Here is a 22,578-nt window from a genome sequence, read left to right as displayed (position 1 = left end):
TAATGTTCAGATTTCATTGCACATTCTCAAAGCAATTTACAAATGTTAAACCCGCTTAAAAGTCTCCTATCAGGTAGGTCAGCATCCATCTGCAAGATGGTGATAAAAATACACAGAAGCTCAGATTGAGGTAATGAATTTCCCAAAGCCAGATACAGTTACTTACTGCTGGAGGAATTCTGCACCACTACTCAATGCAGAATTTTGCAGAAATTAATGTGTGCGTAGAATTTCCCCACAGAAATGGGGTGCAGTGCTGCTTGCCGCCAGTAGGGGCTTCTGGACCTGGCAGAGCCCAGTTTGCTCACAGAAGACACTGCGGGGAGGGGAGGCGGGAGCTAGAGGGTTCCCAGCAGCTCCAGTTCCCTGCACGCCCTGAAGCTGTGGCGGTGTGCAGGAAACCACACAAGCCTGGGACTGAACATCGGGCTCTTTCTCCTTCTGGACGCCTGGGCTTTGGGGCGGGGGATATCTGGGCTAGGGCTGGCCCTGTGGCTGGGCTCTCGGGGGAGGGAGTGTGGGTATCTGGGTAAGGGGAGGCCCTGTGGCTGGTCTCTGGGAGGGAGGGGGTGCAGGTATCTTTGAAAAGGGAGGGACCTGCGGCTAGACTCTGGGGGGAGGCGGTATGGGTATGTGGGCAGGGGGGGCCTGTGGCTGGGCTCTGGGAGGGAAGGGGTTCGGGTGTATTGGTTGCGGGGGCCTGCGGCTGTGCTCTGGGGGGAAGGGTTGTGGATGTCTGGCCCCTCAGCTGAGCTCGGGGTGGAGGTGCAGAGGAACAGGAACTGGGCTGTCATAGGGGTTTCTTTAACTCTCTGCTCCTGGGGGAATTTTTATGGTTGTTTGTAATGTTACAGACATACTTGCTGACAGGTATTTTGAAATAAATTTCCAAATAATTGAAACTGGCATGATTATGTAGTGTTATTTTGACAAATAAAATTTGCAGAAATTTAGACTCATAGACTCATAGACTCATAGGTCAGAAGGGACCAATCTGATCATCTAGTCTGACCTCCTGCACAAGGCAGGCCACAGAACCCCACCCATCCAATTTTATACAACCCCTATCCCAGGACCGAGTTATTGAAATCCTCAAAAATGGTTTGAAGACCTCAAGCTGCAGAGACACCACCAGCAAGCGACCCGTGCCCCACGCTGCAGGGGAAGGCGAAAAACCTCCAGGGCACCTGCCAATCCGCCCTGGAGGAAAATTCCTTCCCGACCCCAAATATGGCGATCAGCTAAACCCTGAGCATGTGGGCAAGAGTCACCAGCCAGCACCCAAGAAGGAGTTCTCCGCAGCAACTCAGTACCCATCGCATGCAACATCTCCCCGCAGACCATTGAGCAGACCTGTCTGGTGGTAATTCAAGATCAATTGCCCAAATTAACGATCCTATCATAACATCCCCTCCATATACTTATCAAGCTTTGTCTTAAAGCCAGGAAAGTCTTTTGCCCCTACTACTTCCCTCGGAAGGCTATTCCAGAACTTCACTCCCCTAATGGTCAGAAACCTTCGTCTAATTTCAAGTCTAAACTTCCTAATATCCAGTTTATACCCATTCGTCCTCGTGGCTACATTAGCACTAAACTTAAATAATTCCTCTCCCTCCCTAACGTTAACCCCCTTGATATATTTATATAGGGCGAGCATATCCCCCCTCAGCCTTCTTTTGGCCAGGCTAAACAAGCCAAGCTCTTTGAGTCTCCTTTCATAAGGCAGTTTTTCCATTCCTCGGATCATCCTCGTAGCCCGTCTCTGAACCTGTTCCAGTTTGAATTCATCCTTCTTGAACATGGGACACCAGAACTGCACACAGTATTCCAGATGGGGTCTCACCAACGCCGTATACAACGGTACTAACACCTCCTTATCCTTGCAGGAAATACCCCGCCTGATGCATCCCAAAATCGCATTTGCTTTTTTAACAGCCGTATCACATTGGCGACTCATAGTCATCCTGCTATCAACCAGTACCCCAAGGTCCTTCTCTTCCTCCATCGCTTCCAACTGATGCGCCCCCAACGTATATCCAAAATTCTTATTATTAATTCCTAAATGCATGACCTTGCACTTTTCACTATTGTATTTCATCCTATTTCTATTACTCCAGTTTACAAGGTGGTTCAGATCTTCCTGAATAGTATCCCTGTCCTTCTCCGTGTTAGCAATACCCCCCAGCTTCGTGTCATCCGCGAACTTTATTAGCACATTCCCGCTCTTTGTGCCAAGGTCAGTAATAAAAAGGTTAAATAAGATCGGTCCCAAAACCGATCCTTGAGGGACTCCACTGGTGACCTCCTTCCAGTCCGACAGTTCACCTTTCAATACGACCCTCTGGAGTCTCCCCTTTAACCAGTTCCTTATCCACCTTACAACTTTCATATTCACTACCAGCTTTTCCAATTTAACTAACAGCTCCCCGTGCGGAACCGTGTCGAACGCCTTACTGAAATCTAGGTAAATTATATCTACCGCATTTCCTTTATCTAAGTAATCCGTCACCTTCTCAAAGAAGGAGATCAGATTGGTTTGGCACGATCTACCTTTAGTAAATCCGTGTTGCAATTCGTCCCAATTACCATTGACCTCTATGTCCTTAACTACTTTCTCCCTTAAAATTTTTTCCAAGACCTTACATACTACAGACGTCAAGCTAACAGGCCTATAATTACCCGGATCACTCTTTTTCCCTTTCTTAAAAATAGGAACTACATTAGCAATCCTCCAGTCATACAGCACAACACCCGAGATTATCGATTGCTTAAAAATTCTCGCTAATGGGCTCGCAATTTCACGCGCCAGTTCCTTTAATATCCTCGGGTGGAGATTGTCCGGGCCCTCCGACTTCGACCCATCGAGCTGTTCAAGTACGGCCTCTACCTCAGTTGCAGTAATATCCACTTCCATATCCACATTCCCGTTTATCATCCCTCCATCATCGCAAGGTTCCTCACTAGTCTTATTAAAAACCGAGGCAAAGTACTTGTTTAGATGTTGGGCCATGCCTAGGTTATCCTTAACCTCCATTCCATCCTCAGTGTATAGCGGCCCCACTTCTTCTTTCTTTGTTTTCTTCTTATTTATGTGGCTGTAGAACCTTTTACTATTGGTTTTGATTCCCTTTGCAAGTTCCAGTTCAATGCGGCTTTTAGCCTTCCTCACTTTATCCCTGCATGTTCTGACCTCAGCAAGGTAGCTTTCTTTACTGATCCTGCCTTCCTTCCACTCCCTGTAAGCTTTCTGCTTTTGTCTAATCCCCTCTCTGAGTTGCTTGCTCATCCAGCTTGGCCTGCAACTCCTGCCCATGGTTCTTTTCCCCTTTCTCGGGATGCAGGCTTCCGACAGTCTCCGCAGCTGTGACTTAAAGTAATTCCAGGCCTCCTCCACATTTAAATCCACTAATTCCTCCGTCCAATCCACTTCCCTAACTAATTTCCTTAACTCTTTAAAATTAGCCCTCGAGAAGTCAAAAACCCTAATCGCAGATCTACATTTGTTTATCCTTCCATCTAGTTTGAACTGAATCAGCTCATGATCACTCGAACCAAGGTTGTCCCCTACCACCATTTCTTCTACGAGGTCCTCACTGCTCACCAACACCAAGTCTAAAATGGCATCCCCTCTCGTAGGTGCTTCAACTACTTGATGAAGAAATCCATCCGCTATCACATCCAGAAAAATCTGACCCCTATTATTTGTGCAAGTACTCGTCCTCCAGTCAATATCCGGGAAGTTGAAGTCCCCCGTAATCACACATTTCCCCTTTGTGTTTACTTCATTAAAGACATTAAAGAGGTCTCTATCCATATCCCAATCCGATCCCGGCGGTCTGTAGCACACCCCAAGCACTATCTCAGGGGAAGCTCTAGTTGCTTTTTTACCCAGCTTGATTTTTGCCCAGACGGACTCCGTCTTATCCATTCCATCGCATCTTATTTCGCTACATTTAATTTCATCATCATATTGTGCACCAATTTTTATTTTGTTGGTGCAGAATTTTTAATTTTGATGCAGAATTCTCCCAGGAGTAACAGTTAGTGCAGGACTGCACAACATGCGGCCCGCGGAGGCTCACTGTGTGGCCCGCGGGGGGATTCTAAATCCCCCACACACGGCGCTCTGCGGGCAGCCAAGAGCCCTTTAAATCCCAGCCGCGACTGGGAGTCAAAGGGCTCTCGGCTGCCTGCAGCCGCGGGGAGCCCAGAGCCCTTTAAATCCCAGCCGCAGCCGAGATTCAAAGGACTCTTGGCTGCCCGCAGCCACGGGGAGCCCAGAGCCCTTTGAATCTTAGCCACAGCTGCGATTCAAAGGGCTCTGGGCTGCCCACAGCCATGGGGAGCCCAGAGCCCTTTAAATCCCAGCCGTGGCTGGGATTCAAAGGGCTCTGGGCTGCCCACAGCGGCGGGGAGCCCAGAGCCCTTTAAATCTCAGCTGCGGCCGGGAATCAAAGGGCTCTGGGTTCCCCCAGCCACCAGAGCCATGGGCCCTTTAATTTGCCCCTGAGGGCTCCCAGCCACCTCTTCAGCTGGGAGCCCCTGGTTGATTTAAAATCAAGTATCACCTCCCCACCCCCAACCTTTCTTTTTGGCCCACAGCTGTTTTGGTGGGGTGGCTCTGGGGAAGGAGGGTTTGTTTCCTGAGGGCTGGGCGGTGCTGGGGCAGGGTGTTTTCGCAGGGCCGGGAGGCGCTGGGGGGAGTGTTTCTGCGGGGCCGGGGGGTTTCGGCCCTCAGCTGTTTTCTTTGGAGTAATGTGGCCCTCGCCGCTTTACGAGTTGTGCAGGCCTGAGTTAGTGGATGAGAACCAGGAGTCCTGATGCACAGTCACCCTCCTATGTTAACCTCTAGAGCACATTCCCCCTTCAGCTGGGAATAGAAGCTAAGTGTCCTAACTCCTAGACCCCTTGCTCACTAGACCCCCCTCCCCTCCCATATCTGGGAAGAGAGCCCAGGTGTTCTTTCCCAGTCTCCTATGCTAACCACTAGAACCCACTTTGTTCCCAGAACTGGGGACGGAACCCAGGAATCCTGGCTCACAGCCCCCCCGGTTTAACCACCAGAGTACCTACATTTTCATTTGATAAATGAAAAATTATAGTCCCTTGATACTATATGCTACACAATTCTGTGCCCTGATCTCCAGTCCCTGGAGCTATTTCAGTGCTGCTTGCTTTTAGCAGCTTTCCATTCATGTTGCTTTTTGGTGTGAATTTTTGCTGCCTCAGCCCCTTCTGTTCTAAATTCCTGCTTTCTGCTCAGCTATGGCCGTTCTCTCTGGGATGCAACTGGCGAGATCCAGGCAAGGAATAGTTTGATAGAGCACTCTGCATACTGCAAGATTGCTGAGAAAACAAATGGACTTGTGTTTCCCCACTGCTTTGTCTGCTGGTTAAAAAATGGTTTTAACAGTGAATTCATAGCTGGATTGAGTCTTGTGAGGGTGTTCTGGCTGAAAGGGGCCAGGGTTTCAAAATCAGCTCTGTACTCACAAACCAGCATTGTAATATTATTTCTTACTGCTACTACAGTAGTGCATTGGGTCCCAGCTGAGATCACAGCCCCATTGGGTTAGGGTTGCGTAAGGCCTTGTCTGTATGCAAAAGCTGCACCCATGTAGCTAAAGCAATCCAAGCCCCCTAGCGTGGCTGGAGCTATATTTGTGCTGATTTCCTTAAGCGAAGGGGAATAAGCTATACTGGTATAAGGCACTTTTAATCTCAGTATAACTGCGTCCACCCTAGGGGTTGGACCTGTATCACTGTATCAGTAAAGAAATCACTGTCTTAACCACCAGTGATATTGGTACAAAATCAATGTGTAGATCAAGAGTCCCTGACTTTGGTCTGGACCCCATTGTGCTAGATACGGTACACACACATATCAAGAGCATATCTAAATGAGAAAATTGCTCTGATTATATTTAAGATATGATGTTAAACCATAGCAAATATCCACATTGTCCCTTTTATTTTTGGTTTAAAAGAGGTGTATTTTGGTTTAGTGTAGGGATGCAGTTTTCAAAAATGCCTAAGTCCCATTTTCAAAAGTGACTTAGGAGCCGAAGTCACATTGAAAGTCATGTGGACTTGTTTACCTGGGTTAATTGACTGTTATAGCTCTACAGAGCACCAGACAGAACTCCCTGTGAGAACAGTTGATTCTGGAATAAAATCCCTCTTATTCTAGAATAGATTGTCCACATGGGGGAGTTTTATTGGCATAACTACTATAGTGAAATAATTTATTCCTCTGTAACTATGCTGGGAAATTTCCCTGTGTAGCTAAGCCCTTAGTAGCTTCATAGGGAGAAAATCTTGGGTACAAACGGGCTCTGTAACCTAGCAGAGAAAGGCAGAACAAGACCCAGTGGCTGAAAATTAAAACTAGACACGTTCCAATTAGAAATAAGACACCATGTTTCACAGTGCCAGTGATTAACCATTGGAATAAACTCCCAAGGGGAGTGGTGGATGTCGGGAAGATGCTTTAATCAAACCCAAGTTATTGAGCTCAGGACAGGGGTAGCTGATCTCACAAAACTAAGTGATTGGGCAACAAAATGGCAAATGAAATATAATGTGGATAAATGTAAAGTAATGCACATAGGAAAAAATAATCCCAACTATACATACAATACGATGGGGGCTAATTTAGCTGCAGCAAATCAGGAAAAAGATCTTGGAGTCAGTGTGGATAGTTCTCTAAAGATGTCCATGCAGTGTGCAGAGGGGTCAAAAAAGCAAACAGGATGTTAGTAATCATTAAAAAGGGGATAGAGAATAAGACAGAGAGTATATTATTGCCATAAATCAATGGTATGCCCACATGTTGAATACTGCGTACAGATGTGGTTGCTTCATCTCAAAAAAGATATACTGGTATTAGAAAAGGTTCAGAGAAGGGCAGCTAAAATGATTAGGGGTTTGGAGAAGGTCCCATATGAGGAGAGATTAAAGAGGCTAGGACTTTTCAGCTTGGAAAAGAGGAGACTAGCGGGGGATATGATAGAGGTCGATAAAATCATGAGTGATGTGGAGAAAGTGGGTAAGGAAAAGTTATTTACTTGTTCCCGTAATATAAGAACTAGGGGTCACCAAATGAAATTAATGGGCAGCAGGTTTAAAACAAATAAAAGGAAGTTCTCACACAGCGCAGAGTCAACCTGCGGAACTCCTTACCTGAGGAGGTTGTGAAGGCTAGGATTATAACAGGGTTTAAAAGAGAACTGGATAAATTCACGGAGGTTAAGTCCATTAATGCTATTAGCCAGGATGGGTAAGGAATGGTGTCCCTAGACTCTGTTTGTCAGAGGGTAGAGATGGATGGCAGGAGAGAGATCACTGCCTGTTAGGTTCGCTGCCTCTGGGGCACCTGGCATTGGCCACAGTCGGTAGACAGGATACTGGACTAGATGGACCTTTGGTGTGACCCAGTATGGCCATTCTTATGTTCTTAACTGGATGAAATTCTCTGGTGGTCAGACTGGATGATCTAATGGTCCCTTCTGGACTTAAAAACTATTAATCTTTTATTCCCCCACCCCCCTCATTTGTTGGGAATTCTGGTCGAAAACTGAGGAACCAGCTGTACAGGCAGCTGGGTGGGGATGTAAAGAAGCACTTTACCCAGCCTTGCAACAAAGAGGTTAGCCTGTGCTCCTGTCCCCTGCAAGCATGACTTCCACCCTCCTGGGTTACACACGCACTGAACTGGGAGCCTCCAGAGTTCAAAGTATGAGCTACCAGAACTTACGCCGAAGAGCCAAGGCTCTGTAGCTGTCATTGTAACAGACTCATGCCCACCCACCGACCAGTGGGTTATACAAGTGTTTGTGTCCCTGCCGTGGGCAGAGAGCAGTGTTAGCAGTGTTAGCGTTCCACCTGCTTTGCAGAGGCTTTGATATATGGGATGTATTGCCCACTAGCTTGCCTAAATGCCGGCTGTGTCCTCTGCAAAAATTATGCAGTGTTTTGTCTGACAGCAAAGCCTCATCTAAGTATGAGAGAGGTTTGTGGCACTCCTGTGGCTACCATACCATGCAGTGCGCTGCCGAGGCAGGGGGCCGCGACGGTATGCTTTTTACCTTGCACAGGAATGACGCCACTGCTCTTAAGCAGCATCTTGAGCTAGGACTCCTGGATTCTGTTTCTGACCCTGAGAGGAAGTATTTCCTAGTGATTAAAGCAAGGATTTGGGAGCCAGTTCCGTTCCTGGTTCTGATAGAAAGCAATATCTTGAGGTTATGGAGAGGGCTGTGGGAGCCAGGACTTGGGGATTCCTCTTCTTGTCTCTGGGGGTGAAGTATTATCTAGAGAAGGGACTCTGGGAGCCAGGACTCCTGTGTTCTCTTTCTGGCTGCAGTGGTTAGAACAGTTCTTTTCCCAGCTCTCTCCTTGACTTGCAGTTTGACCTTGTTTGAGACACTTATTGTTGTCCAAATCTCTGATTCATGTCCCACATTGGTGAAAAATGGCTAATACATGTCTATTCTTGGGAAGCAGTGTTGTCTAGTAGCTAAAGTATGAGACTGGGTCTTAGGAGACTGTTTCTGTTCCTTCTCTGCCACTGGCCTGCTGGGTATACTTTGACAAGTTACAGCCTTGCTCTGTGTCTCAGTTTCCCCATCTGTAAAATGGGGATAATGATACTGCTTTCCTCTGTAAAGGGCTTTGAGATCTGCTGATGAAAAGCATTACTAGAGAAGGGCTAAGGACTATTGAAGGTGGGTTGAATCCAGGTCCAAACCCCTCCTAGATTAGATCCAGTCCCTTAACAATGGCATCTTAAAAATGCAACTGCTACACCATATGAAAGTTCCTGGTGCTGTGGCACACTCTGTCCAAAGAGCTGGCGAATTAACCTTGTGAATGTAATGTCAAGAAGTTGGGAGTAATTCCTCCACCCCACAAAAATTCCTTCCTAACCCTTGTCAGCTAGAAGTCAGTTTATGCCTGAAACGTGAGAGTGGGAAGCAGCAAAGAATCCTGTGGCACCTTATAGACTAACAGACGTTTTGGAGCATGAGCTTTCGTGGGTGAATACCCACTTCCTCAGATGCATGTAGTGGAAATTTCCAGGGGCAGGTATGTATATGCTAGCAAGCAAGCTAGAGATAACGAGGTCAGTTCAATCAGGGAGGATGAGGCCCTGTTCTAGCAGTTGAGGTGTGAAAACCAAGAGAGGAGAAACTGGTTCTGTAGTTGGCAAGCCATTCACAGTCTTTGTTGAATCCTGAGCTGATGGTGTCAAATTTGCAGATGAACTGAAGCTCAGCAGTTTCTCTTTGAAGTCTGGTCCTGAAGTTTTTTTGCTGCAGGATGGCCACCTTAAGGTCTGCTATAGTGTGGCCAGGGAGGTTGAAGTGCTCTCCTACAGGTTTTTATATATTGCCATTCCTAATGTCTGATTTGTGTCCATTTATCCTTTTCCGTAGAGACTGTCCAGTTTGGCCGATGTACATAGCAGAGGAGCATTGCTGGCATATGATGGCGTATATTACATTGGTGGATGTGCAGGTGAATGAACCGGTGATGGTGTGGCTAATCTGGTTAGGTCCTGTGATGGTGTCGCTGGTGTAGATATGTGGGCAGAGTAGGCATCGAGGTTTGTTGCATGGATTGTTTTCTGAGCTAGAGTTATTATGGTGCGGTGTGCAGTTACTGGTGAGAATATGTTTCAGGTTGGCAGGTTGTCTGTGGGCGAGGACTGGCCTGCCACCCAAGGCCTGTGAAAGTGTGGGATCATTGTCCAGGATGGGTTGTAGATCCTTGATGATGCACTGGAGGGGTTTTAGCTGGGGGCTGTATGTGATGGCCAGTGGAGTCCTGTTGGTTTCTTTCTTGCGTTTGTCTTGCAGTAGGAGGCTTCTGGGTACACGTCTGGCCCTGTTGATCTGTTTCCTTATTTCCTCATGCGGGTATTGTAGTTTTGAGAATGCTTGGTGGAGATTTTGTAGGTGTTGGTCTCTGTCTGAGGGGTTAGAGCAGATGCGGTTGTAGTGGGAAGGATGGTTTTGTGGGCTGAGGTTAGGAGATCTGCCACAGACTCCTCATTTGAACGTGGACAAATCATATCCCTGCTCTGTGCCTCAGTTTCCCCATCTGTAAAATGGAATAATGACCCTGATTTCCTATGTAAAGCACTTAGCTCATACTCCTGCCGCCCTCAAAGACATTGGTGTTGTAAGCATTTCTAAAGGAAGGATGGCTTTTTGAAGTGAAATGGCACTTAGCACACCGGGGTTCTCACCTAACACTGCCCCTGTGAAGGGCCAGTGCTTTTGTAGCTAAGGCACTGGACTGGGATTCATGAGATCTGGGTTCGATTCCTGGTTTTACCACAAGACTCCCCATGACCTAGGGCAAGTCATTCCCCTTCTCTCTTATCTCGGTTTTCCCACTGTAAGATAGGGAGAATGGTACTTTCCTATCTCACAGGCCAGGGGGAGTTGTGAGTGACTATGAGATGCCCAGATACAATGCCCATGTGAGTAGGTAGACAGAACCTGAAGGGAATGCCAGGTAATTGTAATTGTCATTGTTATTTATTATGCGTATGGCGGTTGTACCATGGGCCAGCACCTCATTGCACTAGGCACTGTACAGACACAGATAAGAAAGCCTCATCCCTCCTTTCTTTCCAATAGGTCCAATAGCAGTCATCAGGCTCTTTACATGAGTGGACTGTGACGTCTTAAAGTCACAAGTACCTGCCCTTTGGAAACTCCGTGCCTGGCATCTTCCCTCTGTTTGTTTTTGACATGGCTAATGGTGCAGAATGATTTAGTGGTCTCTGTGCTGTAACCAGCCAGATGGTGTTTTTGCTAACTGCACAAATAAACACGTCAGGCTGTTGAGTAGGCGAAAAGGGTAGTGACTCTTCCCCCTTCTCCCCCCGACATTTACCCAAGGGTTGGATCACAGGCTCAGCGCTTCAGCAAACACGTCTGGAAACAAATGCCAAGTGCAGGTGTCCTGCCAGCCATGCAGCAAGAGGCAGGTTCAGTGGTGCCCGTTGGAAGGGGACAAGGGATGGTTATCACATGAAAGGCACTTTGTGTTTTCCAGGGGGATTCACATATACTCCGTGCAGTTATTTACAGCAGGGCAAAGCAGGGTGTAAATCACTACTCACTTGGACCGGGAGCTTTTCTTGCTCTGATTTCATTGGACACATCTACACAGCAGTTAAACACCAGCAGCTGGCCTGGATCAGCTGACTTGGACTTGCAAAGCTCAGGCTAGGAGGCTGTAAAATTGCTGTGTTGATGTTTGGATTCGTGCTGGAGCCTGAGCTCTGGGACCATGCGAGGGGGAGGGTCCAAGAGCCCAGGCTCCAGCCAAAGCTGAATGCCTGTACAGCAGTTTTTAGCCCACAAGCCCAAGTCAGCTGACCTGGGCCAGCCATGGCCAGTGCCCTCGGTCTTTTATTCCAGTGTAGATGTACCCATAGATTCCAAGGCCAGAAGGGCCCACTGTGATCATCTAGTTTGACCTCCTGTCTAATACAGCGCATAGAATTAATTCCTGTTTGAACTAGAGCAGATCTAGAGCACAGGACCAACGCTAGGGGTTTGAGTGCCCTAGGTGGACGGCAATTTCGCCGCCCCACGCGCTGGTCCCGCGGCTCCACTGGAGCTGCCGCAGTGGTGCCTGTGGAGGGTCCGGTGCTCCGTGGCTCCGGTGGAGCTGCCGCAGTGATGCCTGCGGGCGGTCCAACGGAGCCGCGCGAGCAGCTGACCGTCCGCAGGCATGACTGCGGCAGCTCCACTGGAGCCGCGGAGCACCGGACCCTCCGCAGGCACCACTATGGCAGCTCCACCGGAGCCGCCTGCCGCCCCCTCCGGCAAAACGGTGCCCACCATTTATTCTGGCGCCCTAGGCGATTGCCTAGGCTGCCTAAATGGTAGCGCCGGCCCTGCTAGAGCATAGTGTAAAGGAATGTGCAAAGTGCAGGCTATTGTTTCTGTTCGTAAGAGCTGGCACTGCAAAGAAGCGAAGTCAGACAAATGGTGGGAGAAAGGGAGACAGCCTGCAGAGCAATTAGAAGGATCACCATGGCATGCAGTCTATTAGTCATTATGGGTATTCAAGTAGCATCTAAGGGTCCCACCTGAGATCAGGGCCCCTGTTTTGTCAGGCACTGCATGGAAACCCCCGACTGATGGGTGCTGTGGAGCCAGCGCTTGGGGCGGGGTGGGAGCAGCATGCAGAGCTGCCTAGCTATGCCTCTGCCTAGGAGCAGCAGGGAGATGTCGCCGCATCTACCCAAATGTTTTGGCTCATAATTGTTTTCAGCTTTGTGAAATTGGCTTTGTTAAAGCACCACATATATATATATATTTATTATGACTGCACATTATAAATGTACCTAAGCTTGTACTGTTCATTTTTATTTCTGTGATCAGTTCTTCTTTATCTGTTAGGACAAGGTCTAATAAGAGTTCCCTCATGTTGGCTGCAACACTTGTTACATTAGGAAATTTTCCTCTATAATGTTTAGAAGTATTGAGGATGTTTTAGTACTGGTAGCATGAGACCTTCAGCTTGTGTCACTCAAACTGAAGTCCCCCATGATCATGCAAGTTTTTGCCTTACACATTGTAGATTGGTGTGTAATGAGGCAGTCATCCTGTTCCCTAGTATGATTTGGTGGTCTGTAGCAGACACTGACTAATATCCATCTTGTACTTTATCTGTTAGGACATTGATCTATAAGCATTCAGAATAATTTTCTTACACATTTTCAATGACTTGGAAACAGGTAATGCCATTTGTGACATAGAGTGCCACTCTTCCTCCCCTTCTGCCCACTCGATCCTTCCTAAATAGGTTATAACCAATGATTTTAACATTCCAATTATGTGAATCATCCCATCAGGTTTCAGTAATAGCAACTAGACCGAATTTATGCCCATAAATGAGCCATTCCAATCCCTCGTTTGTTACCCTCGTTTGTTGAAACGAGGTCTCCTAGCATCGGTATATAGGCAATTCAAAAATTTCTTTTCCATGTCCTTTGGTTCCTTTATTTATTTTGTTTCCAACATCTTGATTTTGTGCTTGGTGCTTATATCTTCCCTCTTTTTATCCTCCCTTTTTACCCTCGAAGAGATTGGTTTTCCTCCTACTGAGATGGAGGCCATCCAAACTATACAGCTTCTCTCCCATAAAAGTTTGACCAGTATTCCACAAAACCAAAACCCTCCACCACTTACCTAGCCAGTGGTTCACTTCCTGAATCTTCTGCCTTCCTTCGCTCATGGGAAGGAAGGATCTCGGAGAATCATAGAATATTAGGGTTGGAAGGGACCTCAGGAGGTCATCTAGTCCAATGCCCTGCCCAAAGCAGGACCAATTCCCAACTAAATCATCCCAGCCAGGGCTTTGTCAAGCCGGGTCTTAAAAACCTCTAAGGAAGGAGATTCCACCACCTCCCTAGGTAACCCATTCCAGTGCTTCACCATCCTCCTAGTGAAAAAGTTTTTCCTAATATCCAACCTAAACCTCCCCCACTGCAACTTGAGACCATTTCTCCTTGTTCTGTCAGAAGATAGCTTGAATTTTCTTTTTCTTCACCACACTCCTGAGTTCCCTGAAGTCATCTGCTATATGCAAGATACCCTGTGACACAGTGTCATTAGTGCCTATATGAACCATTGCCAGTGGAACCTTGCCTGTCAACTTCAGAAGCCTATCCAGTCTTAGAGTGACATCTGGGAATGCAGCACACTTTCCTATTGTCTGCCTGTCCCTTGCAGAATGTTCTTTCAGTTCTTCTGAAAGAAGATGGAGTTTGAAGGGGGAGCCTTAGGCCAGGCACTGCACAGACCGCTCCCCCAGGTGAAGGTCGGGGCCCCCCATTATGCCGAGGGCTGCACTGTTACAGAGAATATATAATCTAAATAGACAGAAGATGTGGGGGGAAACTGAGGCACAGAGCAGAGAAGTGACTTGCCCAAGGTTACTGAGCAGGTCACTGCCAGAGCTGAGAATAACCCAGTGTTCTGAGTCCCAACCCAGGTTCAACCTTCCTCTCTTCCCTCCTGCCTGAACAAAGAAGACTGTGTTCTCGCAGTCATATGTCTCATATATGAAATGTAATTCAACAGTTTGAGATTTGTTCCCCAAGGCACAGGACCGGCCCCAAATATCCTCCATCTCTGAGCTTTGCTTGTTACAGGAAGGGGCTTGTGGGGGTTGGGTGTGAATAATTCACCTATGCATACGGATAGCCACCAGGTCTAGGTGTCATCCCGTAGTGTGGAGTCCTGCAAAACGCCAAGGGGATGAGGGGTAGTTTGCTGGAGATCTGTTTTGACTGGCATTCACAGGAGATCTAATTTGACTGGTTTATGGACAGCCAAGGTTCACAACCCATCATCCTAGATGGAACGAGTGATCAGGCGTTATGCCTGGCACGGCAGTGTTTTCATACAGGAATCCCTTTAAATAGCTTGTGAACCCTCTAGTGGTGCTTATTGTGTTCTGTGTCTCAGAACCCAGCCAGAGCAGCAGTGTGTCTAGGTTTGAGCATTATATATAGTGAACAAACGTGATTACTGTTTGAGTCCCATGCTTCCAGTACCATAGCTGCTTGCATTATCATCTTTCCCCTCCTCCCCTTCCTGCTCCCAGGGTTAATGCCAAATATCATTTTGAAGCATCCCATGTGCTTGGCAGGTCCCCCTTCTCCCTAGTACAAAGGAAGCAGGTGAGGATGAAAGGGAAACATCAACGGGATCTATGCTGTGCTGGCGAACCACAGCTGTTTCCCGGTGCTGTCACTTTCTGATATCCTGTCTAAATTCCCTTCTTTTCTTTCCTTAGCTGCCAGTGTCCCACTTCTCACTGAGATTATTTTTAACTTCACAAGACCGAGAACTATGAAATTCCAGCTATTGGGGCTGCCTCAGACTTGTGACGGAGTGGGGGTGAGCAACTCTAAGGAGCTTTGGAAAGTCAAACAGACAGCAGCTCTGCTTTTATCTGTAATGGCAAAAAAAATGACCCCATTCATAACCTCCTTGACAGGCGAGTCTCAGACTGTACAATCCATGCTGCTAGTTGGAGACTCTTGTGTTTGTTTGGTTTAGAAATACATCTGCCACAAAAAGCCAGGCAGATAAGTTTGTATTATTCCGTGCTAATCTTCTGTCCACCCGACGAGCAGTTACAGCTAGCTGGCTTGCTTTCAGAATGGGAAATCATTATAAAAAAAGGCAGGATAGCTTTGATTCCTTTTCAGAGTTGGATATATGATGAGAAAGGGTCCTGGCTCAGTTGCCATGGCGATGAATTTAACTGTTTGATGGGGATGCAAATTGAAAATCAAATTATTGTTATTACGGTCATGCTGCACAGGTCCCACTGCTGGGATCATGTTGTGCCAGGTGCTGTGCAGGCTCCTGGCCAGGATCAGGCTCTCCTGTTGTGCGTTGGGCACTGGCCAGTGTTGGGGGCCCATGTCATGGCAAGCACTGCACAGTCCCACTGGCAGATCGAGGCCCCTATCATGCTGGGCGCTGCACAGAGTAGGAGATAGTCCCTGGACTGTAGAGCTTACGGTCTAAACAGGCAAAGGAAGAATTGACAGAAGATCACTCACTTTGTTGTGTCTGTCTGCCGAGCTGATTGCACACATCAGGGGCTCCTTGCCTTCCTCCATTTGCAGCTCCCAAGCTACCTGGATGCCACCTTCTCATCCCCCTCTATTTCAGGGGCTCCCTGCAACTCCCTCCACCCCTTCCCTCATGCCAGGGACTCTCTGTGCCTGCTTTCCCTCTTCCAAGGAATCTGTGTGCCCCCATTCCCCACTCTCCCCATGTCAGGGTCCCCCATTCTCTGCGTTCTCCACCTTCTCCTCTCTAGGATTATTTATTTTCTTTCTCTCTGGGAGATAGGTCATCCAGACTGCCAATATTTTAAATGTAATTGGGGATGGGCACAGCTGAGGTGCAATTACAGCTCTGGTGGAACCTGCTGGGTCTGCTCAACAGATGACAGGGCGTCTGGGTGTCCCCCTATCTAGTTTTCTGATTGTCATCAAAATCCATAGGCTTCTGGCCATTGATGCCTAGAACATTCCATGAAATTTAGGAATTGCTCTGATGTGGTCTTCAGAAGTTATCATGTTACAGCCAAATCCAAGTTCTGTGCAGTTTTTTCCTAATTTTAGAGATGGAGAAACAGAGGCCCAGCTAAAGTGACACTGGGGATCTGTGACAGAGTTGGGAATTGAACCCAGACCTCCTGAGTTCTTGTTCAGCTCCTTAACAATAAGATCCTTCTCTAGCCCAGTGACTATACACCATTTAAGTCAGGGGTTCTCAAACTGGGAGTCGGGACCCCTCAGGGGGTCACAAGGTTATTACATGGGGGAGTGCGAGCTGTCAGCCTCCATCCCAGACCCTGCTTTGCCTCCAGCATTTATAATGGTCTTAAATATATTAACAAGTGTTTTTAATTTATAAGGAGGGGTCACACTCAGAAGCTTGCTGTGTGAAAGGGATCACCAGGACAAAAGTTTGAGAACCACTGATTTAAGTTCCATAGAGAGGGATTTTGTGGTGCATAGGCCACACACTGGACCTTTGCACAAGGGTAAATTTCACCCAAAGTGCATGCTGGGATGTGATTACAGTCCAGGCTAGAGTCTGCTGCAAGGGTCAGTCCAGCCCCTTGCCTAAAGGCTGCAGTGGGAGGTTCTGGAGGTGAGACTTGCCTAGGTGTGAAGCAGACAATCATCTGTGTTGACTTCTCACAAGGTTGTGTCTTGCAAGCAAACTGGGTTCCCCAGAGCTCACACAAGCCATAGATTCTCAGATCATAAGGCCAGAAGGGACCACTGACCATCTAGTCTGACCTTCTGTGTAACACAGGCCATAGGCCAGCCCTGAATTAATTCCTGTTGGAACTAGAGCAGATCTTACAGAAAAACATCAAGTTTTGAATGGAAAATTGCCAGTGATGGAGAATCCACCACAGCCCTTGGGAAGTTGTTCCAATAGTTAATGACCCTCGCTTTAAAAATTTGTGCCCTGTTTCCAGCCTGAATTTGTTTAGCTTCAACTTCCAGCCCTTGGATCTTCTTAGACCTGCGGCTGCTAGACTGAAGAGACCTTCATCCAATTTCTGTTCCCCACATAAATACTTATAAACTTATACGCTCTTGGAGTCTCCGACTAGCAGGCCTGGTTTCCAGTCCTTTGGTCATTCTCCTTTGCCAGCCCTGCAGTCAGTGCAGGGTTAACACGCGCACAGCAGCACTCAAAATGTTTGAGCCCAGGAAAGCTGCTGATCCCTCATTTCACAAAGCCCAACTCCCTCATTTGAAGCGTTCCACAATTCTCCTTCATGTGCTGCTTGCTCGGGTGATTAACAGGGGTTTTTATTTAACGCTGGGTGGCCGGGCCGCTGTTTTGTTGAACAGCCGAGTTGGGGGTGGGGTGGAGAGCTGTGCTTGAAGCCTTTCAAAGAACCAAGAAAGCAGGATTCCATAGGGTGTAATTCACTGCACTACATTGCTGCCCAAATCTTAGTCTGAGGTTTTCACTGTCTTACTGTTTATAGTTTGGTCTTATTATTTATAAAGGCCCCCACTGAAATTAGAGCCCCTATTGTACCAGATGCTGCACAGCCACCTCTCCAAACCCCCTGCCCCCACCTGACTCCCAGCCCCCCTGCCCTAAGAAGTAGACCCCAGTCCCATCCCAGAGCTGGAGACAGAGGGCAGGAGTCCTGACTCTTCATCCTGGACTCTTCCTGCAAGGCAGTCCTTCCCTCAGCTGTCAGGTCCATGCCAAGCTGGGTTCACAGGAAATTTGCCAGTGAGAGGGAGAGGGGTCACTGCTGTGCAGGGTCATCAGCACATGTGGAGGGGTTGGCAGAATGGCACAAGCTGCCCCCCACCCCATCCTTCCAGCAGCTGCCGCATGAGGGTCTGGAATTTGACCGTCGTGTTATTCTTGGCCGCTTATGACGTGAATGCCTGCCTGTTTGTTCTGGTCGGCAGAGTCTCCTTAACAAGAGCCTCACCGCCCTGCTCTCCCCATGCTCTGAACACTGATCCCCCTGCACACTCTCCACACTCCCATTTCCCCCTGCTCTGCACAGTCATACATTAGCTCAGTGCTATTATCTCTGTCAGGGCATGCAGGCTCTGGCATCCCACAGCGTGCACCTCTGCTTCCCTCCCCATGATCTTGTCTTATCCTTGGCAAATTTCATGTCCCTCCAACATTGAGCTGCAGTGAAATCAGCTGTGAGCCTTTCAGGGTTAAATCTAGGGAGCATGGGGGACACCCCCTCACACAGGGGGGAGCTGCCACTCTCCCTACCTCCTTCACCCAAATCCTTATCTGCTGGGAGAATCCTTAGCTGAGATCCTGTTCTGGGTTCTGTCCTGGAGATAGAGGTTGGATAGGATCCATAGCCCAGCAAGGGAGCAGAGATCCAGCTTACAGAGAATGGAAATAACTTTCACAAGATCACTGAGCTGGGGATAGGACCCAGATGTCCTAATTGACAGCCCTCCACTCTAACTCATTAGACCTCACTCCTGCCCCAGAGCTGGGAATAGACCCCTGGAGTCCCCCCTCCCAGGCCCCTGTGAACTGTGCAGCACCCAAAGATGTGCACCCCAAAGGCTCAGAAACCAGAATGCAATTTTTTTAAACACTGTCATGATTGTGAAGTCAATCTTGTGATTTTTGGAGCCTGGCTCATTATCTTTGAACCGCTCAGTGCTGGAGACACTATGAAGGCAGGTGTTTGGATGCAGCCCAAGCATCAGCGCCTGGGCTGTGCACCAGTTTGGCAAGCAAGAGTGGCTTGTCCGGTGAATGACATGTTTCCCAGCCTGCTTCTGCTTGGCTCCTGTGCTAACGGGAAGCGAGGCTGTTCCCTTGGGGATGCATGTGGGCTCTGGGTTCCATGATGAAAGTTCCCATCTATTATTATTTGTTGTTGATGATTGTAGGCATCTTTTCCCCAGTTTAGTCAGGAGGGGCAGCTGGGGCTCATAGATTCCATAGAGTTCAAGGTCAGAAGGGATCATGTAGTCTGATCTTCTGTGTAGTACAGGCCATTAAATTTCATCCAGTTACCCCTATATTGAGCCCAATGACTTTAGAAGAGCAAAGCATTTCAGTCTTCAATGGACTAAACTATTGTGTGCCCCAGGCAGAGACTGAGGGTCCCCATTGCCTGAGGCCCCTGCAGTGGTAGGGACTTGATGAGATGAGGTATGTCCCCAGCAGGCAACCTGCATCCCATGCTGCAGAGGAAGATGAAAACCCCCCAAGGTCCCTTCCAATCTGATTGTGGGGTCAGGTTAGGAATTTTCCCCAGATCTGGCAATCAGTTGGACCCTGAGCATGGGATTAAAATACACCAGCCAGGCATCTGAGGTAAAGGATTACCTGAACCACCTCAGAGCGTTGGTCCATCCCAGTAAGGATCCCAGCTCCAGCTGCAGCCTGTCCCTGATGCTTCAGCAGAAGACAAACGTACCAACCCAGAAGACAGATGGACTTCGGGGATAAAATTAACCCCTGCAGGTGACCAGCTGAAGCCCTGAAGCATGAGATTAGATTTGAGTCATTGGCTTAATGCAGAGCTGCAATTTCTTGGGGTGTGTTGAGGGCAATGCACGGCTGTATGCCTGATGCTGCAATTGGGCAAAAATTCTTGCTTGACATCAGTGAGAGTTTTGCCTGAGCGTGGCCCCCAGTGTTGTTTGTCCACAAGACTCCCTTCCATTCTGTATTTAAAACATTGGGTGGGGGTGCAGGAGACTTGGGTTCAGTTGCCAGCTCTGCCACAGACTCCGTGCATGACCTTGGGCAAGTTACTACTTCAGTTTTCCCATCTGTAAAATGGGGGGTATAACCCTTTTTTTGCCTAGTCAGACTGCGAGCTCTTCAGGGCAGGGACTACCTCTCTCTCTGTGCCTGTGTGGTCAGGAAGCCCTTTGCAGTGATGGCAGCTTATGATCTTGGTGGGGTAGGAGTGTGGGGCTGGTGCAGTAATAAATAAAAGGTGACATGGAAAGTTTTACTTTTTTTTGATAGAAAATTGGGGGCTTTATTAAAATGTTTCCTGAAAAGCATCTGCCTCCTGTCAAAATACCAGCTGCCCAAAAGCCAACATACTTCAGGTGCATCACGTCCCCATACTCCTCTATGGGCTAGGGTCCTTGGTCAGAGTACATCTCCCATGACTCCCATGGTGTCTTTCCAGGAGGAGAGACCACTGTGCATCCTGGGAAACATAGTCTGACCAGGAAGCCCAGCCCATAGAGAGTAGGAACATGAGGCACCTGAAATATAACTGCCATGAGGCGCTGCAGCAGATCAGCAAGAAGGGAGACCATGGTGCATTATGGGAGATGTAGTGTGACCGGGGACCATAGCCAGGGCTAATGCACATTGTGAGTGAAGGCAGAGAGCTAGCACAAAGCCCCTGACACCAGGGCCCTGATCATGCATTAACTTACACAAGTGCATAAGTTTACTGCCACATGTAGATCCAGCATGTGCAGAAGTGTATGGAGAGTTGGGACCCAGCTAAGCAGGGCTTAGTTGGTGCATGACCTCTTATTTGCCCCTCTTGGAAGTTTATCCTAGGCTGGTAAATGACCAGTGGCTCGTTTCAAAGAGCCAGCACTTCATCAGTTGTTTCCATTTGCTTTTGCAACATCCGTCTCTTTCTCCCTATCCTTGCAGATCTGAATCACCTCCAGCTCTCTGCGTGCTGTTCCCTGGCTCTGAAAATGCCTCTGTCCATCCCCCACCTAGTCTGCCAGTGCTGCTTTTGGTGCAGAAGTGCTACACAACGGGCATTTTCCACCACACTCTCAAACTGGTGAGTAGATGAAATGTGGTGTTGGGGCACCAGAGCACGATCTCCTACTGTGTCTGTCTTTCAGTATCTCTTTTTTGGGTTATGCCTTCTTACTCTGCTTTTGGTGGAGGGATGAGAGTAAAGCAACACGCAGCATAACACAAGTCCGTCCCAAGGGCTGCACCTGCTTAACTAAAACCTGATTGGCTTGCAAAGACTCCAGCCAAATTAACAAGATTTATATCACAAACAAAAGGGCAATAGGAGAAAACAGTAAAAACATCAGTGTTTCATCCCCCTTCTGGGCCTGTGTAACTAACAACGGAAAGGGACCTACGTCTGCAAGTTTATGGAGATGACATGTACACAGCTGGGAAATATTAGACACACACGCACAAACGCTTGGTCCAGCACGTTACTAATTAATCTCTTATTCTAGAGAGAAAGAGACTCACCCATACACTCTTGATTGTGTGTGCACACACTTGCTCTCTTGCACACGCACACTGGGTTACTAATAAATCTCTCCTTCAAGGAGGACCAACAGATTCATTCTCTTAGCTGTGCACTTGCTTGCTCACACTCTTACGCATTCACTCACTTGTTCACAGTCTCTTACCCTTACATGCACTTGCTCCTGTACACAGCCACACATGCATTCACTTGCTCAGAATCACACCCATTCACTTACATGTGTGTTCCCTCACAAATATTCACACATGCATTGGCTCGCTTACTCACATGTTTGCTTGCATTTGTGTATTCTGACCCACACGCTTGTTTACACACTCTAACACATCAACTCGTTTGCTTACACACGTACACACAGAGGCCCTGACGACTGGGTTATTAATGAATCTGCTGCAGCTCAAGAAGAACCAGGACACACACACACACACACACACACACACACACACACACACACACACACACACACACACACACACACACACACACACACACACACACACACACACACACTCTCTGTCTCTCTCTCTCTTTCTAGTAGCACAACCCAGTTAGTTCCCCCGCTCCCTTGGAATGATCTTGCTCAATACCTATCACTTTGGAAATTGCAGAGCTGTATTTCTTTCTTCATCCAATATCAGCTCCATCTGTAAATGCCTCACACCAGTAGCCATGGCCCTGTCACCTAACCTAGCAACAAATAGCCCTGGCACTTTCTGCCAGAAGACAGGCCATGCCCTCTCCCACTGCTGTGCCTTGGGTAGTGATGGTGTGAAGATGGCAGGTGTACTGAAAACCATAGCAATGTGGGATATAGCCAGGGATGGTTTCGGTAAGAGGTGTGCATATTTAGGCTAGGGTTTATGTACCCTTGAAAATTCATGGATGTTGGGTGTCTAATTCCCATAGGTTTCCTAGGATTGTTGGCAGGCCAGAGCTAAGCCCTGTAGGCTGAAGGGGTTCCTGGGTTGCAAACGCAGACACTAGGAGATCAATTGCACTCTTTGTGTGTCAGAGACAGGTAGCCAGGGGAAACAGTCTTGAATGGGACCCTGAGAGGGAGCAGAGAGACAGAGCTTCTTGGGCGCAGAGCCCACGGGAGGGGCAGACATGGGGATTTGCAGCAAGGAGCCAGTTTTCTGTTGTTTGTGTCTGCTGCATTCAGGGAAACAGGTCTTTGTGCCCTTTCTTTGCAAATAAGCCAGATTGTATCAATTATAATAATAATAAATCCCTAGCCCTTATCTAACACTTTTCATCTAT

The 22,578-nt window shown here is 48.0% G+C and overlaps 1 protein-coding gene across 6 annotated transcripts in view; it reads left to right on the top strand.

The window, feature by feature from the left end:
- DNAJC4 (DnaJ heat shock protein family (Hsp40) member C4) overlaps window positions 1–22,578 on the top strand; it is an 83,678-nt gene that overhangs the window by 8,446 nt on the left and 52,654 nt on the right. For 5 of the 6 annotated variants that reach the window (XM_050960604.1, XM_050960603.1, XM_050960606.1 and 2 more), the window contains one exon: window positions 20,730–20,868. In XM_050960604.1, coding sequence (XP_050816561.1) covers window positions 20,730–20,868 — 139 coding nt within the window. Of the gene's footprint in view, window positions 1–14,862; window positions 14,937–20,729; window positions 20,869–22,578 lie in introns of those variants that run through there. The other variant, XM_050960607.1, reaches the window with a different exon arrangement.

The sequence above is a fragment of the Gopherus flavomarginatus genome, chromosome 6, assembly GCF_025201925.1.
Source record: "Gopherus flavomarginatus isolate rGopFla2 chromosome 6, rGopFla2.mat.asm, whole genome shotgun sequence".
In the NCBI taxonomy this organism is placed as follows: domain Eukaryota; kingdom Metazoa; phylum Chordata; order Testudines; family Testudinidae; genus Gopherus; species Gopherus flavomarginatus.
Note: the sequence above shows the minus strand (reverse complement) of the source record. Positions and strands in the feature narration are given on the sequence as shown.